This window comes from Gavia stellata, chromosome 14, assembly GCF_030936135.1.
Source record: "Gavia stellata isolate bGavSte3 chromosome 14, bGavSte3.hap2, whole genome shotgun sequence".
Lineage (NCBI taxonomy): Eukaryota > Metazoa > Chordata > Aves > Gaviiformes > Gaviidae > Gavia > Gavia stellata.
Genome location: NC_082607.1, coordinates 18,237,405 through 18,254,988, shown reverse-complemented (window position 1 = coordinate 18,254,988; position 17,584 = coordinate 18,237,405). Strand labels below are relative to the sequence as shown.

At 40.5% G+C, this 17,584-nt stretch overlaps 1 protein-coding gene across 2 annotated transcripts in view; it reads left to right on the top strand.

Annotated features, from left to right (window-relative positions):
* The window catches only part of TENM1 (teneurin transmembrane protein 1), a 254,046-nt gene that overhangs the window by 147,843 nt on the left and 88,619 nt on the right, over positions 1–17,584 (top strand). Inside the window, exons 11-13 of one of the 2 annotated variants that reach the window (XM_059824548.1) lie at positions 5,821–6,006; positions 6,935–6,958; positions 9,293–9,439. In XM_059824548.1, coding sequence (XP_059680531.1) covers positions 5,821–6,006; positions 6,935–6,958; positions 9,293–9,439 — 357 coding nt within the window. The remainder of the gene's footprint in view (positions 1–5,820; positions 6,007–6,934; positions 6,959–9,292; positions 9,440–17,584) is intronic. The other variant, XM_059824549.1, reaches the window with a different exon arrangement.

Here is a 17,584-nt window from a genome sequence, read left to right as displayed (position 1 = left end):
GAAACTCCTAAAACTGTAAATTTTTGCACTTTTTTGTGGTGTAAAAAATTGTATTAATAAAGTCAGTTGCTGAAAATGAAAGCTAGAACAGAGCTGTCTCCAGGACACAGCGGGAAGGTAATTTAAAAAGCTCAGGAACATTGTTGAAATTATCATGCAAGCTTATTAAATGCAATGTATATTTAAATTGAAAAAACTTTCTTTATTAGGCCTAGATAGGTGATTTTTTGCTGCCTCCAGCAGTTAAGCTTATTGGATGAAAGTCAGGATAGATTAATTTCTAGTCTTTATGGAAAACCACTTATTAAAAAATGGATAGCAAAATTATGAGTATGATACTTAAGGTTTAGACTGCCTGTAGAACAAGACTTACCACTGAATGTGAAGAACAGTAAAATGAAAGTGGTTTTGTAGTGTTTGACCACTTTTGTTTACATATAGTTTTGTATTCTTAGCATGATTTTCTAAAAGTTATTTCTGAAACATGTCGAATTAACATTAAAATCTTCCCTTATCATTACAAATTATAAAATATTTAGCTTTAATTTCCCTTTTCATATCACATAAGTAGAAACTTATTATAAAACACATTTGAAAGAACCCATTGTTGACTTAGGTAATTAAAATGAAGAGTGTGGAGTGAATTTTTAATGCTTTTTAGATTAGCTCAGAAGTGATCAACATATTTGTCTCCTTCTGAAGAATATGTACAAATAATACTTCACAGCTCACATTTGCCTTCTTGCAAGAAAATTAATGAGCTTTCAGAATTAAGGACACGGCAGTAAAAATTCTAGACTGAGTTGAACATTTTTTAAGTCTCATTCATTAATTGCTTTAAGTCTAAGGACTCTGAATTTTAGATTTGATAAGGACTGTATTTCACGAAGGTCTGTAAGAACCGGAGGGGTCGGTTGAGGCCAGCTCCCAGCAATCTGCCAGCATGGTGCTTGCAGTGAGTCTGCACAGCTGAGCTTTTTTTAAAATAAGGGCATTAACTTTCCAGCCTGACACTTAAAGACCCTTGTTTTGATTGCAAAGTGTACAGGTACAAAAACTGAAACAGGGACATGAATTATGGTGAATTAGGGTGACTCCCTTCATTTTGTGGGAGCCGCGAAAATTCACGCCTACTGAGGATCTGTTAGCCACAGACCGGCCTTCAACCCACCACGCTCCACAAGATCTGCCTAGAGCTCAGGCAGGCAAGCTGGGCAGGCGTATATCCCACTAAACAGTGACAAAGAGGAGTGGGAGGGGAGAGAAGAGATGGCTTTTATGTAAGCCTACAAGCCTAAACGCCAACACAGTTGAGGGACTTAACGTATTGTGTGTGTTGCACTGTACATTGTGAGCACGATTGGCAATTAATGTAAGAGCATCCCTAAAGGATTGTGATAGAATACCCCTGAGCTGACTTTTGTAATCCAAACTATAACCTCTTGTCACCTGCCTGCCTTCTTACCTTAAATACGTCACCTTCCCCTTGCTCTTGTCCTTTGCAGTCTTGTCTGATGGCACAGCTTGGGGCTTCTCAGCAGGACGGTCCCCGTCCAGGCTGTGATCTGCGTCTCCTCCCTTGCCCTGCCTGTGTTGCTTCTTTGATCCCTCAGCGGGCTGATTTAGCTCAGCAAGCTCTCAGGTGTTAACCCAGGAAAAGAAAGTGAATAGTTACCTGCCAGGTTCATGACCTGAATCGGCTCACCACCGTTTCAGATAAGCTCAGACAGAGCCAGGAGATGGATGGAGAGGAGGAGGAGTGGAATAGCTGTTTCAATCAGAGGAGGCGTCTTTGGCTGTGTCAACTACTGCCCTTGCCCCGCTGTGTTGGCCCGTTGTGGAGTACCCACTGCATTTTGGGGTGCTTCTGAGTCCTGTAGGACCAACTGCTGTGGAAGGAGGAAGGCGCTCCATTGAGCGGAACAGTTGCATGATGTCTGACTTGCTGTCCAACTTCAGTGCTCTCTGAATTTTTACCACATCAGCTTTGGTTGAAGCTATTTACCTGTTTCAAGTTACTGTATCATCTCCCACTGCATTCGGTCACTGGCCGCTCGCTCGGGTACCTCATTTTGGCCAGCCTGCTCTGGAAACCTCGTCTCCCAGTACAAACACAAATGCTAATGTGGCTCCCTGCTATGCTTGTGTTTCTGTACTTGTTTATCTACAGGAGGAGCTCAGGAATTGTTTTGCATTTAAGAACAGGACAACCAGAACTGATAATGCTTTTTTTTAATCTCCGTTGTTTGAATTAGCTGTGGATTAAAGCTGCAGGTACTACCGCAGCATTAGGGTGACGTTAGGCTTGATTTCCCTTGCTTTGCATGAGAAGTCTGGGGAGAATCTTGGCTTTGCATGGCAAAAGAATACATTATTATAGTAAACAGCATTTCTGAAGCCTCATACTAAATCACCAAAACAAATGTCTCAAGATTGGCCTCAGTGACCATAAAGTATGAGTGGGCTGAGCAGCAGGACAGCGAGGGTAACTGAGGAAAGCGTCTGGTCCGACCTAAGAAACCAGGTTTCGTTACATCTGGTGCTTACAGAATTGGTTTTGATTTGCATCAAAGAAAATTTAGATTAATTTTTTTGGGGGAAAAATGCATGACTAGAAGGAAAGGAAAGAACTAAGTAAGATCATTCCAGCACTCCTTTGCTGGAACAGGTTTGACTCACACTTTTTTTTTGTGACACTTTTTACTCTGTTACGGGTGTCTGGTTACTGTGCCCTGACTTGCTAGCAGAAATGAGGTGTGAAAACTGAATAACTGGGCACAGGACAACTAACCTGACATTTCCTATCACAGAGCCAGTTTGGGGTCCAGAACTTGTGCCTCTGTGCTGTCTTTCCAAGACAATGTGGTTGGGATAGAGGAAGCCACTGTATTCCAATAGGCGAAAAATAAAGGAAAATTTTTTTGGCTCTGTAGGATCTTATGTGGGAAAATAGAATTAAAAAAAAGAAGCCTTGTGAGCGAAGACTATACTGACTGGCATAGCATATTTTTTGATGAGATAGGAAATCTTGTATCTCCGCTTGATTAATCTGATTGAATTTATGAGCTTAAATAGTGTTTAAACATTTTATTCCTTGTGTGAAACATGGGGAAAACAATGGAAAACTTTCAAACATTTTAAGATCCATTTAATTTGGGGATTGTAAAATAGGAATATGTGCAAGATCTGTGTCCCTATGGTAGGGATGTGCCTACACTGCCTTCGGCTCCGTGCTGCTATTTCTTTTGTTTGTTCGGAAGATGAGTTTGTCGTGATTAGACTGCGGGGTAGGCAGACAGAGGTGAGGCAGGCGTGCGCGCCACGTGTGGGAACGCGTTCAAGGTTTTCCACAGCTGGTTCTTTGATTTATTTACAGATAGAGAAGTGGTGGGAGCTGCTAGAGCTGCTGACACCATCGGAAGCTCTGTGTATCATTTTGTTTCCCCACTTCAGCCGTTCCAGCCTACATTGCCGCTTCTGTATACTGATGCCTACAACATTCCCTGAAGTTTCGGCATCAGTTGAACTAAGCCGGTCCCACAACTGCAAAAAGCTGTGTGGTAGAGACTCAATCCAGAAGGGTCAAAAAAACCATCTACTCCACTTACCCCAGCGTAGTGTAAGCTACGGAATATTTCTTAAAATCCTCTTAACAATCTTTGCCACTTACAGCAAAATACCAAAAGCAATAATTATAATGAACTAGAGGGAGATCAGGAGAGATCAAAGGCATCCCTCTAGCAGCCTAAATCCTGGAGGTAGCAGGTAATTTGTTAGATTTAATTCTCAGGAGTTAGCCCATGCCCCAAGCTATAAAGACAGGTTAAAATAATAGCAGTGATCCTCCTGGGGGTGATTCTTTTGTGATCCCAGACCTGGTGGGATCAGTTTGCTTCCTGATCGTGGGAGCAAGTATTTGGGCAACTTGAGTACCAATGAAATAACCCAGCAAGTCTCCCCTGTAGTCCTCTGAGCAGTCTCCCAGGTTTCCAAGGAACAAACAAGGAACAAACCAAAAAAGCCAAGACAAGTTGAGCAGCAAGGGGGAAGAAACCCTGCCCAGCACCTGCAGGCAGGCACGCCAAGGCACGAAGCATTAGATTAATACATGATCAGCAGGCAGCAATCAAGTCTTTCTAAGGGACAATGCCCCAGGCTCAGCACAGCTTTTTGTGCTGAATATAGCGGAGCAGTCTCTTTCCTTGCCTTATATGCTCTTCTGCAGGAATACCATCAGATAATTATGTTTATCTTGTACTCCAGTATAACACAAGTCCCTGTCCGAATAGTAAAATTAATTATTTTTTCTGTAGCTGATTTTGACTTCCTCAGGACAGTACTTCACAGTTGCTTTTACTGAATTTTACCTTAGGTTCTTTACCATGCCTTCTGCTTCTGAAGGTGATTTTGAGTTTGACCATGCTCTTCCAGTTTGTCACTCACTGAGGCTTTCGATTGCACTCTGTGCCATCACCCCGGCTATTAATGAAAATAAGGGCTAGACCCCAACTCGAGACAGAGCCCGGCACGTCTGCGATGTCACTGTGCAGTTCTGTTTCTGTGCTGCTTTTTTCTTTGTGTTAAAATGATTGGAACTGATAAGTTTCAATTTAAACTTTAAAAACTTTACTTGGTATATACAGTGACAGCATTTGTCACTACAAATGCTTTTAAGAATGTTTATATACAATAGTTCCAAGATATAAATGATCATTGTTTAAAATCTGTCAAGGGAAACATCTTGCCACAACTAAATATGTAACACTGACATTTGAAATCAGAGCAGACACGATTATTTGGCTTACGCTTGTAGTGCTATCAGCTGCTTTCCGAGAGGAAGAAGGAGGGAACATTTCTGTGGCAGGTTAATTGCAGAATAACAAGCAAATTCTGTCTCTTGACACTAATTATTCTAAATAAATTCAAACTACATGGAACCTTTTTATAATGAAGCCATTCTTTTCACAGAACAACTTTAGTCTAAGTGGAAGTAGAATTGCAATTGGCATATTGTGATGTATTGAAACAATTCAGGACTTTCATTCCACTTCACGATAAGTGGCGTTCCACAACGGCCAGGTAGAGAAATTGTCGTGAGTGCAATGAAGGAGGTACTCCTGTCTTCCCGAAACAGCTTTTCTGGTTTCTTAGCAGTTGACTCATGAGGGTCAGGAGGAGAAAAAGTTTTAATCCTTGAAAGCCATTTTAGAACTAGGCGGATCTGCATGGCCTGTAAGTCATGTAATAATGTATACTGCCATCAGACTGGGGTGCTTGCTCCTCTTCTCTCTCACTGTTATCTTTCTGGTGGCTCTTCTTACTGTTAAGTGAAGGCCGTTTTGCCATCACTACAAATGTCTCAGTATCTCAAAGACTTTTGCTTGTATGTATTTAATGTGCCACTTTATCCTTTAATTCAGCTCACTTGCAATATTTGAGTTTATAATAGATTTCAGAGCTGAGCCAGCGGGACCTGGGAACGGATATAACATGCTGTTATTAGAGGCCTCAGCTGAAATCAGTCAAAAGATACAGACTTTTTTGTGTCATTGTTTGTCTGGTTTAGACCCATTGCCCTACGATATGCAAAGCCATGATTTTTGCAGTCCCCTCCTCGAACAAATAAATGATCTTGCAAGTAACTGCTAAAGGAGGAGGCAGCCAGATAGTGTAAGGTCTGTACCGAGTGATGAAATCCCATATTTGATGCAACTGATGAGTGATATTAGTACAGAAGTGGTTAAATTTATTATCGGTGCAAAGTGTATTTGCAGTATGAAACTGCTGTTTCACGTTCTGTATTTTTGTAATCCTATGCAGAGCTATGTACCCTGGACTGTGGCAGCCATGGGGTCTGTTCAAGAGGGATATGCCAGTGCGAAGAGGGCTGGGTGGGACCAACCTGTGAAGAACGTACCTGCCACTCTCACTGTGCTGAACACGGCCAGTGCAAGGACGGGAAGTGTGAGTGCAGCCCTGGATGGGAAGGGGACCACTGCACCATTGGTAAGGGCGTTTTGTACCTCTAGAAATAAAATACATAAAATCCGCACCCATTATACAAAGATCTGCCACAGCCATCAGTCTGATTCAAGTCATTCTGGAAAAACAGAGACCCGGAATCAGGCCAGGTGTAAAAAGGTGCCTCTGCACTGATGGTGCACCCCGCTTCTCCCACAGAATAGCAACTCAGTGCAGCTTTCTGTTTAGAGGAAATAACACTGATGAATTAACTTTTTAAAAAACACACAAAAGACAGTTATCTCAGTCCTAACATATCTTTGGGTTGTGTTTGTATGTGAACTTTGAGTCAGGAAGGAAAAAAATGTTTAAGAAATAGAAGGTGTGAGGGGATGAAGCTATTATTCAGCTTAAGTAATTCTTGCATTAAATCTCTTGCCTTCATGTCTGAGGATTTATATATTTTACTTATTACTAGAGGTTGTTTTTCTATAGCTGGCTTCTAACTGGATTCCTAATAAGGTAAAGATTTCAGATCTTTTTAGAAGTCACTACTCTACTATACAAATGCAATAGTTATATTTTTAATGAACTACAACAGGTTTTTGCAAAGTTCAGTAGTGTCTCTCCCTAAAATCAAGAATTGGGTCTGTGAAGGAGGAACGGCCTAATTTTCTAAAGATTGTGTAGAGCAAATCCAGCAAAGGACCAAAATAATTAAAAAGATAAATAGAGCTGCTCTTGACATTGTAGGCACCGCCAGGTATGGCCCTCTGCATGCTTGTCATCAAATGGAGAACAATCACATACGCGATGTGTTTTGATCACAGTAGCAGGAATAGACCTGACTGCAGTAAGAGGGAGACACTTTCTGTCTAACCAACAGCTGGCAAGCCATAAGCAAATGGCATCTGTATTTTCATTTGGGTACAGAAGTGCAATCCATCTCAGTTTTGTTCTCTTCTTTTTTAAGCTCACTACTTAGATGCTGTTCGAGGTAAGTTTTTCATATCAGCATTGTGAAAGAATAATGAAAAGATACAAAAGTATTGGGAATGGAGTGTTTTGTGTTACCTGTTTCGTCTGAGCTTCTGTACTGCTAAGTTGCCAGAATAGATAAAACATTTGTTTATGGAGATACATATACACACAGAGAGAGACTTAGAGAAAAAAATGCAGGTTTTAACAAATAATGTGCTCAACTCATTTGCAAAGTTGTAGCAGTGTAAGCATGTTTCATGTGGCCATCCAATGTGCTATGTTAGGCAAATCAGATTTTGCTCTCGCTTACCATTCCAAAGTAATGACAGAGCTGAAGACTTGCTCGAAAACCTTTGTGCTGATCCTGTCTTCCATGAGAACAAAAATGTTCATATTTTTTGTCGTTTGTGCTTGAAGTAAGTTGCCTTTGATAGAGAAGTACGCCTTTTTAGAAGCTGTCTAGGCTAGATGTGATATAGTTCTCTTCAAATCATTTGATACAAGCGTTACATTTTATGTAGCTTTGTGTCTTGTGCTGTTCATTTGATTTCCATGCCTTGCCACGGGTCCTGCTTCGTCATGTCAGCGCAAGTACCTTCCCCGAGTTTGGCAGCAGTCCTGGCCATGCTGTGCAGAGCAATGATGCACATTGCCCCTTGCAAAAACGCTGCTAGCTGAAATGTCAAACTAACCGATATTCCAGAAAGACCTGGGTGTTTATTTTGTATTTATTATTTTATTTCTTCAGAATTAGATAATAATAAAAACATGTAGGCATTCATTTGATTACATTTATAGTCTTAGAGGAAAACCACACACAGCAGCAAAATATAATCATGTACAAGAAATGAATGAACTCAGCAGGACAGTGAATTGAAGTGGAAAAACATCCCTGTTCCCCAGACCAGCTCTCGCATCCTGCCCTTTTCCCCAGCTCCCCAAAAGAGGCAAAGAATTGGCTTTTGTAGTCTATCTGGTGGTTGCCAACCTCATGCTATCTCAGAGCAGCAACTTCCAGAACTCCAGTGTGAGAAAATGGTGCCACCCATCTCCAGCTCTTCCAAGCAAGAGGGTCAGACTCTCCAATCTCCCTGCTGGCAGATGTGATTGATAAACTGTGCCGAGGGTGAGGAGGAGAGAAATGATGTCTCTAGTGTAAAGTTGCCAGGAAATGTGCTGCATGCTGGGCTGTAAGTCACAACCTGACAGCCCGGTCGTACAGATTCTCTGACTCTCTGGTTGGCTCCTCCAAAGTCCTTTTGGAGCATCTATCTCTTGGGGCTGCCAAACTCATATGCAGATTGAGGCCTCTTCTTTCTTCCTCAAAACAAATTCTCTCTGATAACACGTACGTGTTGATGTTCACTACCAAGTCCACGAGGGCTTTCAGCTGCTGTATGTCCATGCTGGCAAAAAGAAAGGAGCCCTCTTAGAAGGGATGCCACTTGCGCTGTTAAGCTTATTGCTGAGCTTTATCCATTGTCCTTTGGCTCCGTGTGTGACATGGTGAGGATTTGACAAATGTCTGAGCTGGCACTAAACTCTGCAAGCAGATGGACATCAGTGTACACATCCAAGAGACAATTCCTCTGTCACTCTTATAGGCAAGAGATCTAGCTGAGAAGGTCCAAATTACTATTGATTCAGAGTTTACAAGTATATAATCCAGAGGCTGCTACAGTCATTGTTCCAGTTTTGGTTTAGAATCAGAGCCACTGAAGGGCAAGTGGTTGTCATATTTGAATCAACTATAATGTGAAGGAAGTGGCTCTGGACATTGGAAGGAAATGCTCCCTCGTTTGCCTTCTGTGGAAAGAGTTTTATTGTAGCATAAATCAAATGGGCTTTTTCTTAGTCAACTGAGTATTTATGAACAGAATAAAAAGGTCACCTCCACTCCCTGCGATGTGTAGGATTATGTCCACAAATGCCAGATTGTCATTTAAACAATATTTTCCATGTATATCTTTGATGTAAACGTTGATTATGTATATACCTTCCTTTGTGATCTACAACTTATTTTGCAACAAGCAGAGGAAGAGATGGACATGGCAGACTGTTAAATATCTTCTTAGACGTTTACTCACTTTTTCCTGTGCACAAAATGTTACACACTAAAAGGTCCTCATTCCTCACTGAGAAATGACTTTTGGGCAAGCAAAGGGAGGGACCAGGATGGGGATTTTTGTATATTTTGCAAAAATTATAAATGGCTTGCAAGGGAGCTGTGATCATTTGAAGGCAGCAAGTATAATACTATATGAAAGAATGTTAAAGAATAATTACAACTGTAAAGGAAGAGAAGAGAACGCCTCCATGAAGGCTTCTTTTTTACATTTTTCTTTCCTAGATGGCTGCCCAGGTCTCTGTTACGGAAATGGGAGATGCACTCTTGATCAGAATGGATGGCACTGTGTTTGTCAGGTGGGCTGGAGTGGCTCGGGATGTAACATTGTCATGGAAATGGTGTGTGGAGATAACCTGGACAATGATGGAGGTATGATACATAATTCATGTCTCTTTGTTTAGATGTCACACCCTTGATTGTTGTTTCAATCTATAGTTTTGGTGTATGTTTTTCTTTTTATCAGAGAATGTCAGTATTTCTCTTTTTGCTCAAGACAGTTGTTCCACTGACTTCAACTGAAGTAGTGCAGTGAGGGAACAGACCCTTGTACTAGATGTTATTCAAGGCAGAAATTATGTATGTGCCGTACCTATCATCCCAGTACTTGATTTCTTTCTTAAAAAAAAAAAAAAAAGGTAACAAGTAATTTCTTCTATCTTCTTTCCACTCCACCTCATGTTCAAGATAACTCTGTCATCTATTTCAGAAGGGACAGCCAGTGGATACCCAAATGAAAAAAAGCTCTGTGCCTATCAAAATGCATCCAGAGTTTAGTCTTATGTTAATATTAAATTAATACATTTGCAAGCATAAAGCATACATTTAGAGATGCTTTTTTAACATTAATCCCTTTCTTAATGTTTCCACTGAGATACAGCACAGTCCTTGCAATTATCTGGACCCACATTTGAACAATTGTTGAGTGAGCTAGTGTAGAAAGTATGCAGAAGTTATTTTTGAAAATACCATAAACAGAGCCCTGTGCTAAAATAATCACCAGTTGAAGCAGGGCATTGGGCACGAGGGGCTCCCTACTTCAGACCTCTGTGGTCTTGATTCATTCTAAGGCTGTGTAAGTTTTAGGTTTGCTGGGAAAAACACAGCTCTTTTATAAGTTAGTCTCTGCCTCATTTCCAGTAGTTCATTCTAACACATGAGCTAGTGTGGGTTTTTAAGAACATCCAGTCTCATTTTCAAACTTACCAGTGGGAGAAAAGCCGCAACATTCCTTACTGATTGTTCTCAGACTTAATTATTCTTCCTATCTGTTTTAGGAATGCTCATTTACTGGACAGTCAAGAAGGACTGTTGCTTTCCCCTCCTTTACTTATTGCCATCCTTTACAGTGTGCTTGCCCCCACACTCAGAGCTGTGCAGCTTTCTCATTCAGCCTGTGAATACATCTGCCCCAAGCATAGTTATATTTTTTCCTTTGATGATACACTGAGATGTATTGAAATACATATTATCTTAATCGTGTCACACTTACAGACCATCTTAGAGTCTTGGGTGAGATCTCATACCCATTGTAGTGTCAAACCTTAGTATAATGATTGTCTATTTTCTTCTAGGTCATTGATAAATTAAGCTTGATTTAGGGCCAAGAACTGAGGTCACTGTGGGACCTCAGGAGAAACATCCTGACTCAGTGATGATTCCTCATTTACAGATATATTTTGAGACCTTCTGATTTTGTATCCTGTGGGCTCTAAGACCATGCTGTCCTTTGGCAAAGGCTTCCTCATTTCTGAACGCCGTTCAAAATCGCCTTATTCCTCTTTATCCTTCCTCTTCCACCTTATTTCCAAGACCTCTGACAACCGTCTCTCTGCCCACTCCCTCTACTCTTCTACGCTGGTGTGTATCCCTTCCACACGAGGCCCCACAGCTGGCATCGCCGCCCCCCGCGTGCTTGCCCATCTGGCTGGTGCTCTCCCCTGCTGTCCGAGCCGCTGACTCACTCGCCTGCACTCTTAAATCTGTCCACAAAAGCCCTGGTTAGCCTGTAATGTATGTAAAGCATTTTCTGATACACTCTATGAACTGGCTCTGTATAAACTGCCCTGTATTGTGATTTTGGGTGCTTTATATTCTGCAATAATGGTGAGTTATTGAAAGAGTTGGCAGTTTTAACTCTAAATCTCCTTGAATTTGTCAGTTTAAGGCAAACACTTAACATCGTTTCACTGCAGGTTTTAAAAGTAATTTTCTTTTTCCTTTTTAATGGCAACATAACATGGACTAGGACAGCTCTGTTGACATTACAATTAGAGATAAGTACAGAGAGAAATATTTAATTAATCTGACTACTACAGATGGGCTAAATGTAATTAAGTTTCCTTCACAATCAATTTTATATAAGAAAAGAAAATTATATCTACATATTAAAACCACTTCTCTTTATATATGAAGTTCATAGGACCTAATTTGGCATAAGCATAAATTAGAAAAAAATCCCCTAAAGTCATTGGAGTTATACCAATGTTACATTAACACAAAATCAGAAGCTGATTCCTAGTGTTTCAGGGTTTGTATACATACGCAACAGTAAAAACAGAAATTAGGAAGGAGACATGACATTACCTGTTAAGTCGTGTTTGCTGGGAGGCTGTGCCTTTTGAGAATATTACGGTGGCATAACGAGTTACCATCCATCAAGTCACATAACTGGATTAGGTTCATAAAGATGGAAGCTATTAACGTTTTCACCTGCAGTTGGGGTGAGTTAAGAGCATGCGTTCAGTTGAGTTACAGAAGCTCAGCGGACGGGTAGTAACTTCCTAAGCCGTTAGGATGTGATCACATTCAGTCAGTGACACATAGCCCAGGAGATCATGCTCTAGACCTAATTTAGTGCCGTTGTATCTTCCAAATCATGGTATTCTCACCTAGCAAAGGTCTTATTCATTCCAATTGTATTTAAATCAAACATTTATATCTTAGTTCTTAGGAGATGTTTTGTGCTTCAGGTTCATTAGGAAGAAGTCACAACCAAAGAACAAAGCTGTAGTAAAGTTGAACAATTCCTATTTCAAACAAACTCTGATTTCAGGAGTTAGGCAGAGTGATAATATTGTGTATTTTCCAGTTGATTTATTATACGGTACTTTCAGAGACTGAAAAACTGAGATTTTTACTATATAAAAATACACTCAAGTACATGATTAAAAAAAAGTGTTAGAAAATGAAGTAGTTCCAACTGTAGGGATCGAATAATGTCATTTATTTGGCATGAAGAAGTGTTAGTGTTATTGGTTGGTCTGTAGTAACAGCAGAAAAGCTTGGGGAAGGAGGAAGTCTTGAATTCATTTTTTAAGGACTGATACATTAGTATAAAGGTAAGCCACAAGCATATTCACAGGCATCCTGGTTCTGCAGATGCTGAAGCACCAAGTTCCCCATCAGTGCAGTTATTTGTGGTGGTAAGGTTAAACACGTGCGGAAATATTTTCCTGAGCAGGGAGAATACTGTTTCTTTTAAAGCCCCATTAGTGTGCGCTGCACTTGTACCCTGACTGCCTTTCCCATTCCATTTCGTAACTCTCTGTTAGCTTTTTCCTACTTGCAGACTTAAGGGCATGTTTACCTGTTCAAATACCACTACAAATATCATTGAAAAGGTCTTAGCATTATAACAGATGCACGATGGCGTGGTTTGCACTTGCTCTTGTGGAGTGCATCTGCAGTCTGTTAGCACTGTGATGTCCATTAAATAATGCCAAGAAGTCAAGCAGATGTCCTTTGCAGTGGGGCCTTTCCCCCGTCCTGGCTTCCCTCAGCATCCCATTATTCCCCTTTTCTTATTCTCCTCTCATTGTCATGACTGACATGATTTCATTTTCAGTTTATGAGATGACCATTCAGCTCATCTGAGCAGGTCGTTTTCTCTTGTCCTGCCATGACTTTAGACTCATTCGGAAGCTTCAGTAGCTCCAGGAGACTGCTTGAAAGCTCTGCTGGGTTCTGCGCGGGCGAGCGCCTGTGTCCCAGGCGCAAGGAGGCAGAGCACGCTGCCGCAGCGCTGGGACGCACAGGGCATTCGGCACCAGCTCATGGGTCACCGCCCTGCCCTGCCAAGCCACAGTTTACCTGTTGTTCTGACATATATTTACGTTGCTGCTGCACATGCAGGTCTTTGTCTTAAGGTGAAAGTTGCAGCCTGTCACTCCCGTTACTTTCTTTGATATGGATCTCTCTTTTAAATGTGCCTGGATCTCTTTTCATCGTTTTCTTTTTCTTTCATGAATCAATCTTGACTGTTTTTAAGGAAAACACTATTTACTACAAGCTTTGAATTCTCTTCCAAATATCCCTTCAGTCACCTCAGACAGTTATTGTAGCTTTCTCCAAGCTTTTCCAAGCACAAGAAAATATATGACTCAGCACAGCCTTGGGTTGATAACCAGTGCTGCTAAAATATTGATGTATTTCTGACCCATCCATTGGCATTTTAATAACCTATCCATCACAGAGATATTGAGTCCATATATAAGTAATATGCTATTATTACACTATATAAATAATACTGATGGGAATGGTTTTCATTGTTGCTGAGCAGCGAGGGCTCCCCAGGGATACTTACAGTTTCTGAAAATCATACCCTGATATATTTGCATTCTCCTGTGTGTGGAAGGCCAAACACCACCGCTACTCACTGGATAAAACACTCTGCAGCCTTTCCACAGGCACACTGGTGGGTATACAAATGCCGGTGTTCCCAGTTAACAGCCTCACTGTCTGCTGCATGCTATGTATTACGGCTAAAATTTGAGAAGCAGTTTGGATTAATGCATACGAATAAGCATTAGAGACTCATGACGGTTACTGCTGCTTCGTCTCTTCTGAAGTTACTCTTTGATTCGGTTTGCTTAGATTCCTGGCAACCCTAATTGGGCTTAACTGAGCCTGTGGTGAAACAAGTCAGCACAGGCATTGTTTAATGCTCATTTGAACTCTGTAAAAGAAGGCAAGCAAATGTAAGTTGAAGACTCCTGTGGATTTTTTTTCACAGACAACAATTTATCATGCGAGCGTACCAAAATGCTCAAGTCCTTCAACTGTTGAGAGTCATGGTGTTGAGTTTTTTGGGTTGTCCTGCATAAGGAGTTTGGAGAACAAAATCAGCTTACTACAAGGAGAAGCTTAAAGCCCATTTTTTCCTTTCTCTGAAAATGTTCTGGACATAGTTCTTGCAGCTCCGTCGCTGACTTGCGCTCACTGGGATCAGTACAGGGGGAGCGGGAGAGCACTTACACACACACCTCTGGGTTGCTCTGCAGCAGCGAAGATGAAGGTCATTGGTATTACTTATACTAAGTATAGTATATTGCTTAGAGGTGGATTTGATTTTCACGTTACTGAGCAAGTACATTTATTAGTATGTGTGTTTGTGAGTATGCCTGCATAGATGTATATATGCATGCACCATATAAGCATTATACACCACTTCTTGTAGTATTCTGGGTTTGGCATTAACCATAAAACTTCAGACCTATTGTAGTTAACATTAGTAGTGTCTTCTCCATGTGTGACAAAAGCTTGAAGGGGTGAGAACTCCGCTTTTTTAATGAACTTTAAAGCAGAAAAATAGCAATTTGAAGTATTATTGCTAACTATTTGGGTTTTGCTTGCCAGAACCTAATGATAGTAGATGGTTTATTAAAATAACTAACCCAGTAACGTGGGAGCTAGAGTCTGATTGAATTTGTCGTTTTCATAGCCAGCTTAATAAAGTGTCTCAGTGGTTTAATAGAAAAGTAGCCGCTGTGAAAGTTACTGCATGCTGCACTGGTGAGCTGGGGAAGGCACCGCTGCCGAAGTCAGAACCGCTTTGTCCTTTGCTTCCCCTCACCAGTGACCCCACCCAGTGCCTCTTTAATGTCCTCGGGTGTTCCGCTGCCCGGGCGATTTTACTAATTGCGAACACGGATCCATTTTCAGCAACACGAGTTATTGTGATAGTCCCATATTTGCAGTCACGAATTGCAAGTAATTCAAGGGTAGGTGAGAAGATTAGAAAAGCCAGGATTTGAAAAGTAGATGGCACAGAGCTGTTCACATCAGGCCCAAAATGTGTGACTTGTTCCATGGTCTTGCTATTAGCGTATAGCTGACAAAGCACCTTTTTCTTTTCCAACTGTTATTTTATTTTATTGAGCATTTAATATAGATATTATGCAGCGTATGGAAAGCTCAAACACAAAACCCATGAAATACAATCACTGTACAGCATTTGCCCAAACACGGCAAGTAAAGAGGTATATTACTGGAAAGTAACCAATGGAGAGGTGGGTCCATAGCACTATTCCCAATTTGTCTGGCTGCTGAAGGTAATCATCCATGTAAAAGAGAGATTGCCGCATAATGTGTACATTAGAGAACGTGCTGTACCTAGCACAAACTGAGCCTTCCGTGACTGCAGTAGAAAGAGAGCTGAGGAGGTAATTTCATCACACTTGTGGCATTCTTTCCATCATATTAAATAGGAAAAAAAGATACATATACATTTATAAGCAAGAAAATATCTTTTGTTTAATGGAAAACATTAGGTGATTCCATTGACGCAAACTCCTTTCGCACTAAATATTAGTATCATTCCTTATAGAAAGCTTCCTGAAAGGATCCCTTCCCCAGCAAGGAAATGGGAAAATCTTGCCCTAACTCTGTGAGCTACGGCAATGCAGAGAGGAGTGGTGTGACTGAAAACAGAGCAACTTGGTTTGGCATGCTCTGCCTTTTCTTTGAGCTTGTTTAAATTATTTAAGAGTGCTGTGAAGTGCTTTTTATCCTCAAGTCGATCTTTGTGAGTTCTATTTTAGCAGTAATATCGAAAATATTTTCATTGTCTAATTTACTTACAGAAACAAAAATCCCAGTTCATCATTATCCCTCGCATACAAAACAAGGTACCTGGAAGATGTGAAACCATAATCTCAGACTCATCAAAATGTAAATCTCTTTATTATGTAATCTGTAGTGCACCTTGAAGGTGCCTGACTGCCTTTTATATAAAATAAATAAAAAAATGCTAATAGCAAACCAAAATCATTTACACCTCTGTAATACATTTTAGTCTGCACCTATGCTGTGATGCACTTTGTGGTAATTGACAGTAAAAACTTCAGTAGACAGGCTCCCCTGCTGTATGAATTACAGTTTTTGCTGTTTGTAGTAGTTTGTTCATACTCCTGACTGTTGTCTCCTGAGGTTTAATAGAAACCCTGCTGTTTTCTTAACACGGTGAGTTTTTTAACAGTTGGTTCCTGAGATGAAAACTTAACTAAAAAAAGGTGACCGTTGCTTGAGAATTGACTAATGTATTTGTAGCATTTTCAAGTGAATGAGTTTGATGCTATAGTTTATAAACAGGATTTATTTGGTTTTTCTGGGTTATTCTCCTGGATTAAAAATCTTGTTTCAAATAGGATTGGCTTGTTGAAAATGTTATCCTCACATGCACTTACTAATATGATTTGCATTATCATGAACTGCCTCCATATTTCTGTACCAGTTTGGTTTACCTGGTTCATTTTAATGGGTACCATGCTGAATTACAGTAGTTTCTTTTTGGGTTTTAGATTTGGGTTTTAAATGGTCTAAGTTAAAACCGAAGTCTTAAATGATCCTAAAGTAGAACAAAGATTTTATTTTGGCTTAAGAGTTCCCTGTTTGCCCTGAAATAGGTGTTTTATTCTTTTACTTCAGCACAAAGTGTGAAAAATGTTTTTCAGTTTTATCAAAGTCAATTTCTTTTCTAAACTTTGTTTGATTGTTTAGAAAAAAGCTAGAAGTTGCATTATTCAGATAATTCTAGTTAGTAATTCTTAAATACCTACACCCAGTGGCCTGAGCCAAATATGTGGTGTTAAGAGCCCACAGAGGAGCTGGTGCTGCTGCACCTCCTGCCTCACTGCCCATGGAGCATCTTCTCTGAGCCTAGCGTCTTTCTTCTGTTTCATTCTGCGTGGTTGAGAGGGGAGATTGAAATAAATTGTCACCTAATCAAGAAAAAGATTTAAAAAATGAAAAAAAAAAAAAAAATACAGCATGAGAGAGAGAAAGAGAAGCCATGAATGATAATCTGTAACCTAGAAGAGTTCTACTTTGGATTAGCATTTATATTTTGGTTAGCAATTTCTTCCTCTGACGACTTCGTAGCCTTTGCTCCCAAGGCTGTAAGCTGTTCCTGGTGTATCCAGCGCTTCATACATTCATGGTGCTGTTAGGACAAATACCATTCTCACCGTGAGTTCCTCAGATATGCTCCTGGAACTTCACCCCCCTACTAATGGGAAACCCACCCTTTTGTAGCCCTGAGAGCCTGGAGAGGGAAATGAAACCAGGTGCAAGTAATTCAAAGCAAAATAACTCCATCAACAGAACCTGGAAGAGTTTATAAGATAGTCACTTTGCTGACAAGTAAACTGCAAAGAAAAGATGACAACTGAGTTTGACTGGAAGACGGAAAACTGCTTTGCCTTTACTTGGTTTCTTTTTGTGTATAGCATGAATGCA